At 39.8% G+C, this 20,587-nt stretch overlaps 1 protein-coding gene across 5 annotated transcripts; it reads left to right on the top strand.

Annotated features, from left to right (window-relative positions):
• On the top strand, positions 1–20,020 carry RABGEF1 (RAB guanine nucleotide exchange factor 1). Of its 5 annotated transcripts, XM_065647238.1 has the most exons (11): positions 1–96; positions 6,544–6,729; positions 8,745–8,911; positions 9,946–10,065; positions 12,078–12,098; positions 12,984–13,150; positions 14,731–14,812; positions 15,594–15,726; positions 16,127–16,218; positions 16,578–16,834; positions 17,842–20,020. In XM_065647238.1, exons 2-11 carry the CDS (start codon positions 6,551–6,553, stop codon positions 18,238–18,240), a joined length of 1,617 nt encoding a protein of 538 aa, XP_065503310.1. In that variant the 5' UTR covers positions 1–96; positions 6,544–6,550; the 3' UTR covers positions 18,241–20,020. The 5 variants fall into 5 exon arrangements, with proteins under 5 accessions (XP_065503310.1, XP_065503312.1, XP_065503311.1 ...); XM_065647240.1 differs by lacking the exon at positions 12,078–12,098; XM_065647239.1 differs by lacking the exon at positions 12,078–12,098 and having other exon boundaries at positions 12,981–13,150.
• Positions 20,021–20,587: the final 567 nt, after the last annotated feature.

Here is a 20,587-nt window from a genome sequence, read left to right as displayed (position 1 = left end):
TCCGGCGCCACCGCGGAGGGCAGGAGGCGCCGGGCCGCCGTGAGGGAGCCGAGCAGCGCGGAGCGGAGCGGCCGCCCCCGCCGCCCGGGGCAACCGGTGAGCCGCGGGTCCGAGCCGCCGCGGGTCCCTGTCAGCGGCCCCGCTCGGGGGTTGCCCGGTGCCGCTGGGCCCGGCTGCGGGAAGGGGTTTTCCCGCTGAGGGAGCCCCAGCTGAGGGAGCCCCCCCTCCCCTGGCCGGTAGTGACAGTTCGGGGCCTGTCAGCGTCCCCCCGCGTTCTCTCCGCCGCCGGTTGTTATAATTCGTTCTAAGTGTCGGTGCCACGGCGTCTGAAGCGCCGGGAGAGGGTGGGGGGTCACACCCGGCCCCGCCGACCCCTGTCCCAAGGGTTCCCCGGGGGTCGCAACGGGCTGGGGCTTCACACACCGGGGTCCAGAGAAACTTAACGAGTTTCGCCCGCGTGCAGTTCCTGAAACTTAAGTTATTTTTGTAATATAGATATTTATAATTATCATTATTTAATTTAGTGGGCGTGTTTCAATAATTAGAGTGAAGGTGTCACTGATAACTGCAAATCTGGCCCCTCAGCCTTTTTCCCTGCGGAGTCCCTTGTGGATCAAGGGGTTTTTAAGTCTTTGCCTGTAAGTATTACCGCTGCATGGCAGCTTATTGTACGAACCGGGGATCAAAGTCCTTTAAACTCGAGTCAAATGGAGTCTGGAGTATATTGAAGATGCCGAGCAGCACGTTTTGGATGCTTTTGTAGGTGTTTGTCCTTGTGTGAGCACCTTGTGTGGTGTTCGGGCCGTTCCCCTGGAGCAGGGAGTGGCTGGATTTTCAGAGAGGGTGTGAGATACTGAAAGGTGAATGATGCACTCGAAGTTATGAAAAACTCTCCCAGGGAGTGGTTCGACGCTGTCCTAAATCCTGCTGGGCTGGTCCGTGGCAGGAGCACTGTCACTGGTGCGGTGGGTCAACTGAGGGGGTTGTCATAGGCTAAATTCAAATTCAACTTTTTTTTTTTTTAGGCTGAGTGGGGCCTGGATCTGGCCAAGTGCTGGGAATTACTGGCACTGCACAGTTTTGGAAAAGGGTTGGCATTATGGAAGTTGTGGTTTAAATCCATTATTGACATGACTTGCTGTACTTTTCTTGTTTGGTTTCACGGTCATGAAACTATTTTCAAAGTGGTGCTTTGCACTGGCAGCTCCTCGTGCCAGCGCTCTGGCACTTGTACTGAGTTTTCTAGTTACCCGAGACTCCTTTGAGACTCACGACTGGTCAGCATAGAAGGACAGAGGGTTTCCAGGAACAGCAATTTACCCAGGAATTGGATGTGTTGATCTTCTGGACATGGTTACACAAGTGTTTTGCAGGGGGGAGGATTAGGAAGAGAATCAGAACTCAGTGGAATGCTTTGCTGACAAAAAACACAAAGCAATGCACAATAGAAGGGAAGAATAGGAATATAAAGGCAATTATACCAATTCATAAGATCACTTTACGTAACAGTCCGTGATTATAAGCTTGAAGATAGTCAGTGATTCGGGTATTTAATTTTGTTTTGCAGTGTTGTCTAGAACAACTTTCTCAGCTCCCTCCTGAAGTTTGCTATATAATCCCCAGTTATGTGTTAAATCGTGTTTGTGAAGTCCCATTACAATGCTGTCAGTAACAAGTCAAATACAGATATCTCGAAGTTTTTCTCTGAGGTTGTAGCCAACTTAGTTTTAATTTGTGTGCAGGTGAGCGTGGTTGACATGTTGGCAGAAAACAGTGTGTAGGACCCAATTGCTGCTGTTTCTGAGGAGATTTTTAGGAGTTTTAGCCGATCATATGCTTAATTGAATTCCCAGACAAACACTACAAAGCCTTTTTTAGATGTTTCTTGTGATTTCATTTAAAAGTGCAACTATGAGTCACATGTAGATGGTGAGACAGTCTGTTAATTCATGAATAAATAGATGCTACTCCTAGCTGAGTGGTCATTGCCACGGGCGGTAGTTAAGAATTTGGTGCAGACAAACAAAACCGTAGCTTAAGATCTGCACGGATATTGGAGGGGAAAATGCATCTTTAAGTTGAAGTGACTTGTGAGCTCTGCGGACGGAGGGGTGAAGCCTCGTGGCCTTTGGGTTTCAGAGGTTTTAATTAGTGGCTGCCATTTCCCTGCTCAGTTTTCAGGTGGTGAGTATTTCCAGGTGGCTGATCCGACTGTGTGTCTCTCATCACAGTTAACAACTGTTTCTTTTCTCAGGATCATTAGTTAGCAACCCACACTGTTTGTACTAGGAAATAACTGCTATAGCTGAGATTTCTGAATTGCAAGAAAGATGCGCATTAAACTGTGAAGACTCGTATGATCTATTCTGCAAAGATAGCAGCTGTGGTTCTTAATTTGTAAGTTGTCTAATGGCTTTCGTATTTTCTGTTCATGAGTCTCTTAGATCATATTGCCCCACCCTTTCCTTTAAAGGAAATTAACTCATGGTTAATTACTTTTCTGCTAATGACATGCCTGAGTGTTTAGGGTTACACATGAATCATGACTCTTTCAACACTTACATGGCTTCTTAAAAATTTTGTGGCATTTGGGTCAGTGGTTGCTCTTTAGAATAAATATGTTATTTTAAGATTGTTTTTCCATAGGCACAATTTGTAGTTAAGAGACCTTAACCCAGTCCCCCCTTCTACCCCCTCAGTTTTGATGCACTTTCTAATCTACCTCATCAATTTATTTTCAGGAACTGAAGTTACAGCAGTTTTAGGTAGGACTGGCTACTCTCCTAATCCAATGTGAAGCATGATGTTCTATCCATGCAGTAGTAAAATGTAAACCAGCAACTGTTACTGTAAGAATTGTGTGTTTGGAGACTTCCCCAGTTCTTCTTTTCCTGCTCTGGGATGGCCATTGCAGTGAGTGATGCTGCGTCAGACACTGTGAGCACTCTTTGGAGCACTTTGGTATGAGAAGAATTAATGCAAGTTGCTCATGAAGTGCTCTGAAGATTTAAACTTGAAGAGCCAAATCACAGCCACTTAAGTCCAGTGAAAAGACTGGTGTAGGTTGTTGCTAAAGGCTGTGCCAAGATTGTTTTGAGAAAGCTGTTGATTTCAGGAAGGTAGAGTAAGGTAATTAGATGAGAGGAAAACCCCACAAAACAAAACCAATGCAAAACCCCAACCAAAACCAGGAGGGATTCAGACATCAGGAGACAGGTATTTTTTGTTTGTCATCAAAAGCGTAGAAGCTGAAACAGGCTTTCTAGAAGCCAAAGGCAGGGTCATAGCTTTGTGTCAGCCTGCCTCTTTCGAGTCCATTATGCGAAGCCTTTTCCTGGTTTTAGATAAATTTAATGAACTTTGGTACCGGTATTGAAGCTTATTTACAGAACAGTCTTACAAAGCCAGTGCTTTAAATTTTAGAGTTAGCATGCAGAGTTTTTTAGAAACTGTTTTTCATAGCTTGTAATAATTACAAGTTGCAGTTATGTCTTCCTAAAGGCATCTATAGATTGATTAAATGAGACCCCTTTCTACTCAGCTTTGCTATGTGAGCTTTTTCAACCAGCTCTTCCATCAAAGGTGACCTGAACAATCCAGGGCTAATAAATAGTTGATGAAGAAGTCGGTATCTTGTCATTGTGGTGGTGATGCAATGTGCATTGACAATAAAGGGATCTGTTTGCCTGCTCCGTCCCTGGGAGCGAGGTAGGTACATGTTAGAGAGCAACAAGAAAAACTAGCTGGTGATGTCTGAACTCATGATAAATCTATACTACTTCTAAGCCTTATTTCACACACAGTGCTTTTCCTGAAGCCAAAGCTATGTCTGCAGTCTTTGGAAACCCCAATGTGTTATGAAAATTATCTTAGGTTTACTGCTGAAGAGAGCGTCTTACGTAAGTGTGGTCTGTCATGTGTATGTTAAATCAGCCCTTAGTGACAGGTCCAATTTTAATGAAAGGAGCCCCTTTTTTGTACCACATAAAAGCTAAGAATGCACTTGCTCTTTGCTGTGACTATGATAGCTGTTTTAGTAAGTTTACTATTAATTTTTCCAGCTATTTTGTAATCTCATCTGTGTGAAAATTAAAATATAATCTTTTGCTGTTGTTGAGAGCTTTGAGTCTGATACGAAAGGTACAATGTCCTGGAGCAAAAATTGCTGCTACTTCAGTCCCTCTTACAGGATACTGACAAAAATGGCCTAAGGATTTATGAACTTATAATTACGGAGAGAGCGCCTTTTGGAAACTTAGAGTTGGTTTTGTGCTTTATGTAACGTATCGAGATATCATGTGTGATCATCAGGTGTTGGCAAACTTTTGGGCTCTGTTCTTATCCCATAGTTTTAATTGTGAAATAGCACTGATGATGAAGGGTTTATCTTTAGTCCCATGGGAATGTAATGGAAGATCATTGGGGAAAAAAAAAATAGTATGTGATTGCCTCATTTTGTGTCAGTGCAATGTGGTTAGTTCTGCACTGATGTTGGTGAACTTCGCTGTCTTTTTATATGAGCAGCCAATATGCTAGAGGTTGACTTGAGATGGATTTTTCATATTCAGTATATTAAAACTTGTTGAGTTCTGTTCGTTAAAATGTGAATGCTGACCTGCAAAAGTTGGCTGTGAAACTCTTTTGTAATGGCTGTGTGTGTTTAAAGGAAGCAGAAAGCCTCTACTTTAAGTGCAGCATGTGATTTCTGCATATTGATTCAGGGTGACCTCTTTTGTCCCTGGATCTGAAACTGATGTAACTGCAATCGAAAATACTTGAAAGGGAGGCAACCAAACGACTTGCTTCTAGTGGCTTTGCAGCTGCTTACAAACCTCTCCAAAAAGAATGCAAAAAAAATTAATCTTGCTACTAAGAGAGCTGCTTTGCTTACTCCAGGGAAAGCTGCTGAACTTTGACACTAAACAGAACCTTATTTTTAGTTCTAATGTACTGAAAGGGCCAGCAGGATGCCAGGGTAATTGTGGCTGAAGCTCTGCGGATACAGAAAGCTGATTTTTTTTGTACATCTGTATAGAGATAGTGAAAGTGCACAACTGGATAGAAACCACGTATGCTGTTGAGCTTTCAGAAGGCAAGGTGTGAGGCAGGGTCATGTATTTCATTCTGTTCCTTTAGCTTTCAGAAAATCTGAGTGTCTGAAGCGCGGTCCTTTTGAATAAGAGTGACGGACACCTGAATTCATGAAACTGTGCTACAGACTGGAACTGCAAAACTGTTGTAACTTTCTCCATTTCAGAGGGTGATAGAATCAGGGATGTTATTTCCTTGAGTGATGAGGTCGGTGTAAAATTTCTCTGTAGTTTGTATTATGAAAAGGTTTCTATCTGTTCTGTCTTTATTAGCTACCTGTAGTATACAGTGAAAACATTCAGACTGATCAGCTTTGTCATTACTGGCAATGTTGCAAATTTTATACATGGTGGGGTTTTTTTTCCTAGTACAGGCACCTGCAATAGAAGTTTCTAATCAAAATGCTGCCGCAGCTTCTGTTTTTAGGAAGTGGCCTTTAAACTGGATCAGGAGCAAGTGAAGAGTTTTGAGCTTTTGCTTCCCTGTTCTTTACAGAATTGGTGATGAAGGGCACGTGCGATGCTCTGAGGATGGGCTGTGTTTCCAGGTGCTGCCAACATGCAATTGCCGTCCCAGGCTGTGCAGCTGAAAAACATTTGATATTTAATCTCTGGTCTGCTAGATAGATTGTGTGCTGCTTTTCTCCTAAATGAATACAGCATTTAGAACTAGAGTGAAGTAGTCGAAACATCCTTGGGAGCAAGCTGGCATGTGGGATGGCTTCTGTCAAGCCAAAAAAGAAAGGGGAGGGCTGGATCGTTGGATGACACAGTGTCTGTGTAGGCTTGAAAATAAATCTTTTTGTTGCAGTCACTATAGATAAATTCTCTAGAGCTGTGCTTTATACAGATGCCCAACTTAACTCTGAAGTAACCTGAGTACCAAAGGACATGGAGGTGCATCTCATCCCTGTCAGCTGTGATACTTCGCTGTGCTCTGAAGACATGTTCTTTGAGGCCAAAGTTACATTATCTAAAGTCTCACTGGTGTGATTCTTTGCAGCGACAGTCTCAGCCTCAATACAAACCTATTTACATTTTGTCTCTTGCTCAGTTTGCTTCTCTTTGGTGGCAACTGCAACTTGCTGCATTTCTTTTTTCCTCCATTGTTTCATGTCTCTGACTATTAGAACAACGAGCTGGTGAGATCAGAGAATTGTGCCTTTTTCCACTTGTGCATGTAGCTGTATGATGTACGTGTGACTGGTACTGGAGCCGTCGAGTGCAGTTTGCAGGCCAAAGCGATGCAAAGTTATCCTAATGCTGCAGTTGGCTCTCAGGGCTGCGTGGTTATGTAATGATGCCCTTCCTCCTGTCGCCTTTATTTTGTTGCTATGGCACTATTAAATAATTAAAACAGGTGACTTCTTTCTAAAAGGCAAGCCTTCAAAAAAATTTATTTCTAGCAGGCTGTTATCCTGTTTCTGTCTTTAACCCTTTTCTCTTTAAACAGGAAGAAAATGAACCTGAAATCTGAACGCAGAGGAATTCATGTTGATCAGTCAGAGCTCCTGTGCAAGAAGGGATGTGGTTACTATGGCAATCCTGCTTGGCAGGGATTTTGTTCCAAGTGCTGGAGAGAGGAATACCATAAGGCCAGGCAGAAACAGATTCAAGAGGATTGGGAGCTGGCAGAGCGGTAAAGAGCCTTCTTTATTCCTTCATCTTTTACACTAGGGTGACTTCTAAATACTATTCCTGTCTCCTGTTTTCTAGTCCTATTTGCTCTGGCTCAGTTGCATCATAAGTTCTCAAATTTGACCTTTCGAGCAGGAATTAAAATCTTCCTTTTGATGCAAAGATGGATATTTGTGACATTCTAATTTAAGAGGTTTCAAAAGAAAGTCTGTGCAGTAACAAATGTAAACACCCCCCCCACCAAATACTTTGATCTAATTTGCATACTGAAATCTGTAATTTTAACAGTTAGAAGGGTGAAAGTGACAATTTTGATTAAAATACCTCTGCCCCTGGAGACCACAGTTATCGTCTTGAATGTAGCCAGCACAATGGTTTTACATTTCAGCTACTGACTGAAAAAATTTAGTATGTAGTCATGCGGGTTAAGCCCAAAAGCATCAAAGCTTTAGCTTGAATAATTTAGGTAATTTTTCTAAGTGCATATTTTCTGCAAAACAGTGTAGTTTTATCTAGTGTGATAAATGCTTGGCCCTGAAAATGGGTGTCGGAGGCAATCTGTGCTTGAGTGAGAAAATAAGAGCAGCTACAACTGATTTTTGTTGGATTTGGGTAGAAAACAAAAGTGTTATCCACTGCCTGAGAAACTGCAAAGTATCCTCTTTCGTACTGCTGTCCTTCGTGTTACATCCACTCAGCAGTAACTGTTTCAGGGTCATATAAATTCTTGAGACGGAGGATCATCTATTAGGAGTTGATTGGCAGTGGCTTGAGGTGGCCAAGATGTTTGTTCATATTGACACAGATTCCCTGTATATGCTTACCTTAACGTATTAGTGGGGTACACCAGAACTCTAGGAAGAAGTGCAAATGACTTGAGACATGTGTCTGTACTTGAGTCTGGAACACTTTAGTGATCTTCAGTTGCCTAGTGATACATTAACCAAGATAACTGGGGGAGGAAAAGGAAGGGGGGGGCGAAAAAAAAGGAAAACAAGAAAAAAGCATTAAGTACAGTGTTCACATCAACCTGCCTGAAGGTGACATCTCCAGAAGTTCTCCGAACTTCACTTGGGTCCAAACTCATGGTTATGGTTTAGAAGCCCCCAATTTTCTGGTGTCTAACTACCCTCGACCCTGTACCTTAGGCCTTGAAGTTATTTGTTTGGTCTTGAAGTTCTTTTTACTGTTGGGAACAAATTAACTGCAAAGGCAGGTAGAGAGAAGTGTGTGAAACCCTTCCTGGCATGATCAGAGGGTGCCAGGTAAGCTGTTGAGCACAGTACAGAGAACGTGTCATTTTTTTTTTCTCTGCCATAAATTTGGCTTAAACGGTTAATAAAAACTTCAGTATTCTTAGAGCAGATAGTTGCGCTGTCAGTCTTACAGTGTCTATGTGCAACAAAATGGGGCATTTGAGGAATTCTTTAATCAGGAACTGTTCAGTTGGGAGATGCTAAAGGAACAGATAAGCTTTGATTGTTTGCGGTAGTGAGCAGACAGGCTTGACAGCACAGATAAGACGCAAGTCCCACTTTAAGAGATTATAAAGGCAAGACTATTTATTGTCCTGAGCTGGATGGATGTTTAAAGAAAATTGCTCAACCTTTTAGCATCTTGAAGAGCAATATAATTTAACCCATTTTATTCTTCCCGCATGGGAAGAAAAGTAGACACGGAAGGATGAGTTTGTTTGCCCTCCCTCCTTCTTTTGTACATGTAGATTAAAAGACGGGCTTGGTCTTTGCAAAGCACTTATCAGTGTTACAGTGAAGTGGTTCGCCTCGTTCATTCAGGCAAGCATATGTATTACCAAGACTTTAAAAACAAATTATGACAACAGTGGTCTGTTTCCCAGAATATTTCTGAGATTGTGACAGGGTATTTGACTTGCTCAGCTGCGAGCGGTGGTTTTTATCTTCTGTAAGAGTAATTAAATTATTTATTGCACAGGAAATTAGCTTCTTTGTGCTGTTTTTAAGCACTTAAATTAGCCTTACATTTTTCTAATTCCAGGCTTCAGCGTGAGGAGGAAGAAGCATATGCCAGTAGTCAGAGTACCCAAGGGGCACAGTCACTGACCTTTTCAAAATTTGAAGAAAAGAAAACCAATGAGAAAACACGAAAGGTCACTACTGTGAAAAAGTTCTTCACCGCTTCTTCCAGAACAGGAGCTAAGAAGGGTAACTTTCTCCTTTGCTTTTAGTGGTTCTGTACAACATATTAACTTAAAAAGTATTTTCGATAAACGTACTAAAAGGCAGAGTAATGCTCTGTGACTTGACTTTAAAAAGTCGAAATAATGATGCTTCTGCAGAGCGATAGTTGAAGTCTTACTGAAAACATGGGAAAACATGAGCTTTTGGGTGATGGTGAACAATCTTTTAAATAGAACAGTGCACTTCTAAACCTGTGGCTGTGTTTGTGTTAGTTATACAGGAGCTTTTCCACTAAAGTGTAGTATAAACATGTTCCTAGTGGTGGTCTACAGATGAGTGGAAGCACCTTGTTCGCATGACACATTTGTGCTCGATTAATGAGTCAACCGTAGTGTCATACCATGGTTTAGGACCTGAAGGGGCACTGGCTGTCAGTCACCTCAAACAAACTGATATGTCTAAGTGTGAGAGAAATGCTGATATAAAGTACCAGGTGATGCTGCCATAAGGGATCACTTCAACAGCTTTAAGAAGAAAATTGGAATGTGTAAGCAGGGTGCCGTTAAATGAAAAGAAATCTGAAAAGGAACTTGTAGTGTTTATGCCTATGTGGGTTGGGAATATCAAGTTTATGGTTGGCTGAAAGTTTATTCTACAGAATATGTTGCGAGTAAGAATGATTAATGGCACTAGTGTCTTTGCATATTTGCAATATGCATAAGCTTTGCAATAGCTTACATGGGCAAAAAACCAGAAAATGCTAGACTGTGGAGGAGGCATTCCAGAAGAAAAGGCAACATTAATGTGTCTTAGCCTTATAGACGTTGCATTTCTTTAATAAGAAATTCTAAATGTGTCTGAATTTCATCTTAGAATTTGCCTTGGTGCATGGGCAGCAGCTGGCCAAATGAGGCATTCAGCTTTGTATTAAAAACTTTTTTTTTTACGTTTGTTCTTCTCATTTTCCATATTTTCTTTCTTTTTTTTTTATCCTCTTCACCATCTCTCCGGACATGCTCCCGCTCTCGGTGTCTTGCTTGCTTTTGCATTTATTTCAGTGGCTCAAGAAAAAATCGTTAAGCAAGGACAGCTTGGGAGGGAGCGAAATGCTGATAACATTCTCAGGGATTTGAAGGAGATTTTTATTCCCTCCTGGGAACTGGCTTCCCCTACTGAAGGTAATGCGGTACAGCTTCAGCGAGCTGGCTGCCTGATTTTAGTAAGCTTCCTTCTTAGCTGGGCTTTGCAAAATACAAACTAGGGTTGTGCCAGTTCTAACTCATGCCATTGAATATGAAGATGACAAAAAAGGCAAGTCTAGCGTCTTGAGGTGAACTTGAATCTCTATTGCGTTTTGGTAGGGAGAATATAGGAATAAAGCTGAAGCTTGAGCTCTACCTTAGTGTGACATTTGAAGGATTGTGCAGTTTAAAAAAAACAAACAAAAAACCAACTTTGTAAGAAGTAGCTAGATCTTGTGCTGCTTCATATTTTTGTCAAAAAATAGTTCCAGGTTGCCATTGTAAACCTGATTATAAGTTGAAACTACTTCAGTTATTAGTTCATACTTCAAGAACTTGTACATTCTCAAAACATCTCCAGATGTTTGTTATATTAATCAAGAAGACAATTTAAAAATCAAGGGAAGACACACTGGTTTCATTTTAACCAAAAAGATGCCAAAACCTGTGATGCAAACAGCTTTAGGATCTTGTCCTATGCTATTTGTTTGCAATTCCAATGTGTTCTGCTGACTAATGAAGTTTGAAGATTTACCATTCTTTATTTTGCAAATTAAATGAAGACGACTAATGAGTGTGTGTAGCAGAGCTAATGGCAACACTTCTTTTATGTTTTTGACTTGGACTCGGATCTGTGACCATGGCACAACCATAGTGAATCACTGGAGTGCTAATGTTCTGCTGTGACAACTTGCATTTTTGTCAAATGCCTTGAGAAAAATTTTAGTATTAATAGCGTTTATTCTTCGTAAAGATGATCCTTTCTTAACTCTTCCCATACTTTCTTTTTGGCATATTTCCTCTACTAGGTTCTTTTCAACTTGTTTAGATGGAATTTCTTTTCTGTAATCACCTTCTTTTTAGTTAGACTTAATTCTTTTAGAATACATGACAGAGCTGAAAATGTTTTGTTGCTGAAAGTGCATTTGTTCCTGCATTCCTTAGCAATCATTGCATATTGTACAGATTCATTTTTCTTAAATCAGGATTTCAATGCAGATATTAACAAAATTGCAATATTTCTGACTGACTACATGTAGTTCTTGGTATGACTCATTAAAAAGTTCATTCTAACATTCAATTTTTAATGCTTAAATTAACAGTAATCTGCTTCAGTTGACTACATCTCTCTAGTAACTAAAAAATAACCTATTTTAAATTTGTGACTGAAGAAAACATATTCATATTCCTTAAGGTCAAATAGCAGGGCGAGGTTCATTATTTTTATAATACAGTGAACTTAATGTTGAAATCACTAAATCTTCAGCCATTCTTTGAAACGAAGTCAGTAATCCATTGTGGAAAAAATATCTTGTAATTCTGCCCTTTCAAAAGTTGCCATTCGGCTTGAATACCGCACAGGGATTCTACTTGGAATCTTGGGTATAAAGAAGGTTGGAGGAAACCCCCTCTGGGGTTCTTGTGTTACCACAAAGGAGATTGATTTGCACTTTCTAGCTTGATTGTTACAGTTGGAATGTAAATATTTGTAAAACCTTTTCCATTCTTATCACTTAAATACCGTGAATGTTCTAATGGTACCTGACCAAATTGCGCAGAGAAGTTTATGCTGAAGTGTCGAGATCCTAATGAGTCTTGTGCTTTGGTCAAATGGTCGGTGGATCATACAGCTTTGAACTTCCTGTAGCTCTGAATCTTTTTAAAAGCAAGTAACAACAAACAACAAATAACACCGATAAGCTACCTCAAGTTCAAATTCAGTATACCAATTTAAATATACTAATCCCATCTATTTCCCTTTATTTTGGAGTTCTGCATGTACGCTTATTGAAACAAGAATTTTTTTTGTTGTGCATGTTCGTATTTCCAGATTGAGATATGTTTGTATCATGTTGATCACGAACATTTTAATGTTGTCTGTCTCTTTACTGCTCGCTTTTCATCATGTTCATTTACATCATCTCTTTTCAATCCTTCATTTTGAGCAGTGTTGGCTGGAAAGTTGAAAGGTGGGTGAACTAAACATGGGTAGCAGAGGTGTTGGATCAGTACAATTAACTTGCAACGCAAACTTTGGACAATCAGATGTGTTTGTGTGGAAAAACCCCGTGGTTGCAGCTCTATAAACTAGCACCCAGCGCTGCGTGCGCTCTGTTTTCCTGCCTCCTCGAGCGCCCAGCATGTTGTTCCTGGGACAGACCTGGTGCTTCTGCTCTTGCTGAAACACAAATGGCCAAGTTCTCATTTGCACGGCAGGTGGGATTCTGCGGTATCTGCTGCGTTTGCACCAACCTCCTGCTCCCGTTCCTTGTCTCGTGTGTCTGATGCTCCCGCGAGGTGGTAGGAAGCCGGCCTGGGGAGCTGATCTAGCTGAAAAATAACCCCATAAGAAACATTTCTGACTGGAAGTGCCCCAAACTACTTCTCCCAGAGCTAGTTCATGAGCCAGTTGAATTATTACTTGTGTTGGTGCAAGCAAAGGAGCAGGAATGTAAAGGTGAGGAAGAATGGAAAAGGGACTGCTCTGTTATCTTAAACTGCTGCAGAATCCCATCTGAAAACCTTGACCTTAAATGGAGATATGTTACCTGGGAATAAAAATGTGAGAAACAGGAAAACGAACCCATGTTACAGTAATTTGCTAATATAAAAAGGCCATTAGTGTAAATGGGTATGTGGCTATAAATGTTTCACTTCAGTGGAATACTCAGTTTCCTAGAGTTCTGTTTAATAATATCCAGTGTTTCACTGGTAAAGCTTGAAAAATAAATGCTTATTCATCAGCACAGCTGAAAAAAAAAAACAACCTGGTATTTTAATACACGTTAAACACTTCCTGAGCTCATCCATCAGTGTAAAAAAGCTCATCTGATGTGCCCAAATTTTCCCAGCAGAGATCCAAGAAGCCAAGGCTCCCAGCCCTTCTATAAACAGGCAGGCGAGCATCGAGACAGATCGCGTATCCAAGGAATTCATTGAATTTCTCAAGACATATCATAAACCCGGACAAGATATCTATAAGCAATGTAAACTATTTTTGGACACGATGAATCATAAAAGGGTAAGTTTTCCATGCCTTTGACATAGATAAAATGGGGAAATTAGGGAAAGGAGGAGAAAATGCTGCTCTTTTTCCGGCAGTTTGGTTTTTTTCTATTGTATACAGGAATTTTCAGCCGATATGTGTAGTCAAATGAAAATCTAGTGGCAGCCTTAAATTCTGAGTGCCTGCCTTTTTGTATGGTATATGACCAAAGAAACCCTCCAGCCTCACTGTCTCAGGTGTCTTGAGAGAACTTTCCTTCGCATCCTGAATAAATTAGTTCTGAAAGATAAAATGTCTGTTGAATGGTTTTCTAGATAAATGACTTGTGGAAATCATAATATATTACATCACGAGATTTTAGATATCTTAAGTCTAAAAAGTTATAAAGATAATACAGAATCAAACCATGTGTCTCATTTTCTTTGGAGAAGGGGAAGTTGACTGTGCTTTTTTGTTTTAAATATGGAATAAGAGTTACATCTTAATATTCCATATTAAAATAATGTTACTAAAATATTAATGTGTCTGTAGTGCCACCTGTGGTTGAAATGAGTCAATATTCAGCACTCTTTTTTCCCCCTTACCTTTCCTAGTTAATATGTAGTTACTCAAATTATATCCTCAAATTGGACTGGAAATTAAAGGGAGTTCTGATGGAATCTTCCATGCTCTCCACTTTGAAAGCATCTTGAAGTTTGGGTTTTTTTTTCTCTTGGAACTGATTCATTCCACGCATAGAGTTTGTGAAAATAGTGTTTTATTATTATTGGTTATAAATATTGAAGATACTTTCATGTCCTGGTACCTCGATAGTTTGTGCTAGTCAAAAAGAAGTTTTTCTCAAAATGTACAGTTTGCTACTACACATAAACCAGGCCTAAAAGGCAGCTCTGCCATCAGAGCTGAGACTTTATGTTCAGGGTGACTGCAGTTTTTGGCCTTAGAGAATTCAAAAACTAAGTTTTCCCTCTTTTTTTTTTTTTTTTTTTTTTTTTTTTTTACACATGGTTCTATGCTGCTATTTAATGTTGAAAAGTGCCTTGATCAGTAAAGTTAATTTTAACCCCTCAAACCTCCAGTTTGTTCATCAGTAGCTCAGTTAATGCTCAACAGACACTGTTGTTTCACAAACAACATTGTGGATATATTTCATAGTAACTTTATCATTGGAAGTGTTTACTGTATAGATATTCTTTCAAATGTATGGTTTATGTTCTTAGTTTTTTGGTATACTGTATGTAATATTTTAAAAAGTTACAGACATAAAATTGATAGCAAGCATTCTGCTTAACAGTCTGTGTTATTTTGTCGCCGTTACTCAGGGATGTGTCTGGGGAAAATGGCATTGCACCTGTCCAGTTCCATTGCTAATAAACAGCTGTTCAGCAAATAAACTAAGTCTGTCACATGTTAAAGAGCCAGGATATCTTGGTTTCTCATATTTTTGAATATAATTTAGCCAACGTAAACACCTCTGATGATGTATTTGCATTCTCAGACTGTTAGTGTGGCTGGACGCATTCCTTAAGCAAAACATCAGAGGCATTGCTGCCATTTCTTCCGCACATCCACGCTTAATCCGTTCTCTGTTACAGGACTTAAGTATTGAGGAGCAATCTGAATGTGCCCAGGACTTCTATCAAAATGTAGCGGAGAAATTACAGACACGTTGGAAAGGTATCTTGTATCTTATTGCTGTAAAAGCAGTGATTTGAGGGTAGAGCCTCCTGCATTTTCAAGTAAAATTGAAGCATTCCTAACCAGCTTTCCCAAATGCTGTTAAAAAATCTATTACCGTAGTTAGAACTATTCCCAGCAGCACCAGTTCGGTAAAGATTTGCAGTCTAAATTATTTGTTTAACAGATTTTTCTTAAACTCTCAGTTAAATGTGGGTCAGTTGTTTTCATTTCTTGTTTTAAATTCAATGCTATTTGTTTAAAACTGAAGTTGACTGTGTAGCCTCAACCCAATTAACAAGCTGTGAGCCTCAGGTTACACTGCGGTGCACAAGAAGCCAGTGAGAGGGGAGTGTTGCTGTTGCGAACTGCCTTGATGTGCCTGGTATGTAAATGGCACAGCTTAAGCAGACCCAGGGATTTTTTTTAGACATAAACAGGAACATAGGACTTGGAAGACCTCAGTGGATTTGTTCTCCGAGACTGTATTTTTGAGAAATATTCTTGTAAGCTACGAGCAGCTGAACCTAATTTGTGTGTTGAATGTGCTTGGTTGTGAGCCTGTGCACGTACTCGCTTTGGCATGTGCTGTTCTCACTATTATTATATTTTTACTTCTGCTGCACAGAGTGAAAATACTCCAAATATATCCATTCTTTATTAACTCAGGTTGTCTGAAATCAATAGTACTGATTTGGTGGCATTAGGATCAAACTGTATTTAATCTTCCAAACAGCGGAATACTTTATTTACTGTATTGGGTGGGATTTGTGCCTTTCAGTGCCCCCTGAAAAAGTTGAGAAAGCGATGGATCAGATTGAAAAATACATTATGACTCGACAGTATAAATATGTCTTCTGCCCTGAAACAACTGATGATGAGAAGAAAGATCTTGCTGTCCAGAAGAGAATCAGGTAAGATGTTGAAAGAAAAATAGTTGAGTAATCCACAGTCCCGTGAATGAGCTCTGAATCAGGCACCTTAAAAATCTTTTGCTGCACTTACAAAAATGGCAAGCTTTGTAACCAGAAAGAGTTAAAAACACTTCAATTAAGAAACAGAAGGAATGAATAGAATGAATAACGAAAGCTACTACACTAGGAAAACTAATTGGTGTGTTTTTGTTAAGTTATAGCAAAAAAAGAAAATATTTTTTCTGGAAATAAATTACGTCAGTGGAATAAACTAGCTTAAAACTGGACTAGTGCCTCATTTACACAAAGCACTCCTTGTGCATTGAATTCAAGAAGCAGCTGGTTTCAAACACCTGAATGTTACTGGCACAGAACGATTTAACATTTCTTTTTGTCGTAGGGCTTTGCACTGGGTAACTCCACAAATGCTGTGTGTTCCTGTCAATGAAGAAATTCCAGAAGTCTCTGATATGGTTGTAAAAGCAATTACAGGTTTGTGAATGATGACGTTTACATTCACAGCTTTGAATTTCAGATGTGTTGTTCACAGAGATTATTTTCTGCAGTCATCAGAAGGGAGTCCAGGCTGTGAGGTTTGCAATAGTCTTTGCAGTGTTGGATTAGTGACGCGGGAATAATTTTTCCGTCACAGAAGCGTTTAGGCTTACCTGATGTATTTGAAGTACTTGGGACTAAACCAAGAGAAGGTTGAATAAACTGATACCTTTATGGAACATCAGGCACCACAGATAAAAATGATGCCGTTTTAGTATTGTCCAGTAAGTCTCCTACTCATTCAGGTGTCTGATTAATAAGGTTTTAATGATTCGAGAACTTTTTTTATCTTGCAGATATTATCGAAATGGATTCAAAGCGCGTCCCTCGTGATAAATTAGCATGCATCACCAAGTGCAGCAAGCATATATTTAATGCTATTAAAATCACAAAAAATGAACCGGCTTCTGCTGATGACTTTCTTCCAACGCTTATATACATTGTTTTGAAGGGAAACCCACCCCGCCTGCAGTCTAACATCCAGTATATAACACGCTTCTGTAATCCAAGCAGGCTAATGACGGGAGAAGACGGCTACTATTTTACCAACCTGGTAAGTGCGGGAATAGTGGTGGTGTTTTACACAAGATTGTCTTTTATTTGGATGTTGGAATTTCCAATAAAGGCAAACACAGCATAACACAAAAGGAAAATTAAGACTCCTCTTCAAATAGTGGTTGAGCTCTTTTGCTTTATATCTCCTCTCTGTTCCCTCTCTGCTTTCCAAACCGGTCAGTGCTTTGCTTTCTTTAGAATATTAAGTCCTTTAGTTGAACAGTCTGATACTAAGACTTAGGTATATTTTTATTCTGTAAGGAGATAAGTACTTTTTATTCAAAAAATCCTGAGTTTGGACTGTGCAGATGTTATGGATGCAAAGTTCCCAGTTTAAGCCCATGAGAGTTTATCCCTCGAAGGGGCTGCAGAACGAGGCCGTTAATGTGTGGGGGTAAACCGGCTTTTTAAAGCTTCTGCAGGAGGCATTTATTGATGTGCTTGTTTATATTAGAATGAGTTATAATTATGAATCTGGCTTCTCTGCATTCATTGTAAAGTGATTCTCGAGGGAAAATATGTAGCTGAATGAAATACTTGGAATGTTACAAATTCCTTTCAGTAGGAAAAGAGCATCCACAAGGTGAGATGGGCATTTGACATACCTTATTTCAGAAAATGGAGAGCATAGCAGATCTCTGCTGATTAGATTATTAAACATTAATATAGTGCTCTTGTCTAGTTGTCATGTCTTGTTCTTTCTGGTGTCTCACCTCCAAAACACAGTGACCCTGAGGTTTGCAATGGACATTATCCAGTGAATCAGTACCATTCAGCTGAAATGGTGTCTCCCTGTATTATTCTCTGAGTTTTCACCTTCTTCAGACTTTGGGGAGAGGAGAGAGGCATGTGAACTGTCTGATACTGTTAATTTCTGGAAAAGCTCTTCAGGAGCGATCTGTTGAGGCATTAAACAATACGATCAGATACTGATCTAACCGCAGGATTAAAAAATAGAAAGCATAAGTTCCAATGTGTAGCTTGCTCACTCTGTTTTCTTTGCAGTGCTGTGCTGTGGCCTTCATTGAAAAACTGGATGCTCAGTCTTTAAATCTAAGCCAAGAAGATTTTGATCGGTTTATGACTGGTCAGGCGTCCCCGAAGAAGCAAGAATCTGACAGTTTTTCACCTGATGTGTGCCTGGGTGTTAAGCAAATGTATAAAAACTTAGACCTACTATCTCAGTTGAATGAGAGACAGGAAAGGATTGTCAATGAAGCCAAGAAGCTTGAGAAAGACCTAATAGATTGGACTGATGGAGTTACAAAGGAAGTCCAAGATATTGTTGAGAAATATCCGTTAGAAATAGAACCAAAAAATCAAGCCTTAGCAGCTATTGACTCTGAAAATGTGGAGAATGACAAGCTGCCCCCACCACTGCAGCCTCAGGTTTATGCAGGATAATTCTCGGTTGTAACTTTGAAAAGCATCATTATCCTCACCTAGTACTGTCTGCTACTTGGGAAGGGAAGTAAATTTAAGGCTAAAAATCAGATGAGCTTAAATCAGTACATTTTTTAAAGGTACCTTTTTTTTTTTTGGTTAAGCGTAATGAATTGTATTTATTTTAGTCAAGTAGATTTCTATTAGGCTTTTGTGGGTTTTTGAACTGAATTTAAATTTTCTACACAAACCGGTGTAATTTTTAAGCAACACTAGTCCATTGACATGTTTCCCGAAAGCTTCCTTCTAGGCATGCACTTACTTGTTTTTAATAATTAGTTTAACTGCCAGAATTTGAGTTCAAACAGAAACTCAAAAGGTACTAATGTTAGTCTGAATTTATTCTGTAGCTGTAAAGATGAAATATATATTGTAAAATATGTAAAATTGTAAATAGATTTAAAACCATGTCTCAGCTGTGCATGACATCTTGTGTGTGAGTGAAAATGATACAAAAGTGTTCATTTTGGCACCTTTCAGTTAAGTCACGTTTCAGTATAAAGGCAAGTACACTGTTAATGTTTCAGTAAGCTAGGTGGTATAACTGATGAATTACAGTCAGGCAGGATATCGTTGTAATGATTTGAAAACTTGACACTCATCCTGTAATCTGCTCTGTATATAAAAAAAAAAAAGTTCTATTTAAAATATGTCATTTCTTCATGTAAACGTTCTCTCTGCTTTGTCAGTACACCTGGTAGCCCTCAGCGGTACACGTAAGTGCTGATATTACTGCCTTTGAGGAGAATGTCGAGCCGAGCTTCAGAAAGGAAGGAAATATTTTTATTAAAAATCGCGTCATGTGGAACAAAAAGGGGGTGGGGAGGAGGTAGTGCAAGAGTTGCACCAGAAGTGGCTTTTTGCCTCATAATTTCCATCGGTGGGTTAGGTCTTGGTTGCTTTTTTGACAATCCTGGTAGATAAATAAGTTCATATAATTAGAGGCTGCTTTTTAGAAGAAGCATGAGCCATTGCTCTGAGCAGAAAGGTGCACTTTATTTTCATGTAACATCAGTTTTCTGATCTTTGGTGACCCCCCCTTTAGCAAAGGGAGTTAACCTTGCTAAAGTATTGAACATCAAGGTAAACAGGTCTTTGTATCACTAGAAGTTTAATCGGTGTATTTAATAAGCTCCTTCCACAAAAAGTAACCTCTTGCCAAATAACTTTTTTATGCCAGTGAAACATTTTGTATATAATTTAAAATATCTTCCAGTGAATCTAGTCTGCCATGGCTTGTTTGTGTATCTGAGATATCAAACATAAAGCTGCTTTAGCTGAGCTACTCTTGAGCAATGTTAAATTCTTACTATCAAGGAGGAAAGGACCTACCTCTTTATTACGTTCCACTGCTTTAAAAACACTTATTTTAAATTTGCACTGCAATAATTTCAGACCACAACTGTGATTTGTTCCCTTTTGTCAAATGTATTTAGCCGTATGACCTATGCAGTCGCAGTGTTTCAGAGATAACCAGTTACCCCAAGCTCCACTGCTGGGGCGAAGCAATGAGCTAATTGGGTGATCACAATAAATTAGATTATTTAATGTATCCATATGTCACTGCACCCAAATTGCTTAGGATTTGACCAGTGCTTGCAGTAAATAATACTGCAAAAAAAGTGAAGTCTTTATTTTCTTTATAAACACTAGGTGCTAATTCTGCTATCCAGGTACACAGGTTTTCCTGAGGGGGAGGGAAGCAAACTTTCAGCTATTGTGTAAATTGCCATGTTTAAATAAAAATGCATACGTTATGCCCTTGTTAATGAGTTCCTAAAAATCTCATCACCGGGTTTTGTTATGCTGTTAATGATTAATGTGCATATAATTGCGGGTGCTTCTGCATTCCCTGTGTTTTGGGAGTCACAACCCTTGGCCATTCAAGTGCAAGCCTGGGTTACAACGTTTTTTCTTTGCAGAAAGATCACTGTGGTGATTAAGTTCTCAAGACTTGCTGGTGGATTTGTAGCTGAAGCGTCTCTTACTCATGTGTTATCGAGCCACTCACGTGGGAGCGTTTTCAGCAAACAAATCCTCAGAGTGCCCCAGGTGAGATGGGGTTCCAGAGCCCGCGGGACACACTGGGAGCAGCTCTCACAGGAACCTGCATTCTAGGCTCGGGGTAACCATCTCTCTTAAGATTTCGTCTGTATTTTATTAAGCGAATGACCTTCCTGTAGGTAAAACAGGTAAATAGTTTTGTCTTGCTTCAAAGTCAGGCACTTCGGTTGCCCCAGTAACAACGGCGGAGTGTCTTCCCAGTGTTTAAAAATTCAGCCTGGGCAAGGTGTGTTTGGCATTGGAC

This window comes from Caloenas nicobarica, chromosome 17 (assembly GCF_036013445.1).
Source record: "Caloenas nicobarica isolate bCalNic1 chromosome 17, bCalNic1.hap1, whole genome shotgun sequence".
Classification (NCBI taxonomy): Eukaryota; Metazoa; Chordata; class Aves; order Columbiformes; family Columbidae; genus Caloenas; species Caloenas nicobarica.
Note: the sequence above shows the minus strand (reverse complement) of the source record. Positions and strands in the feature narration are given on the sequence as shown.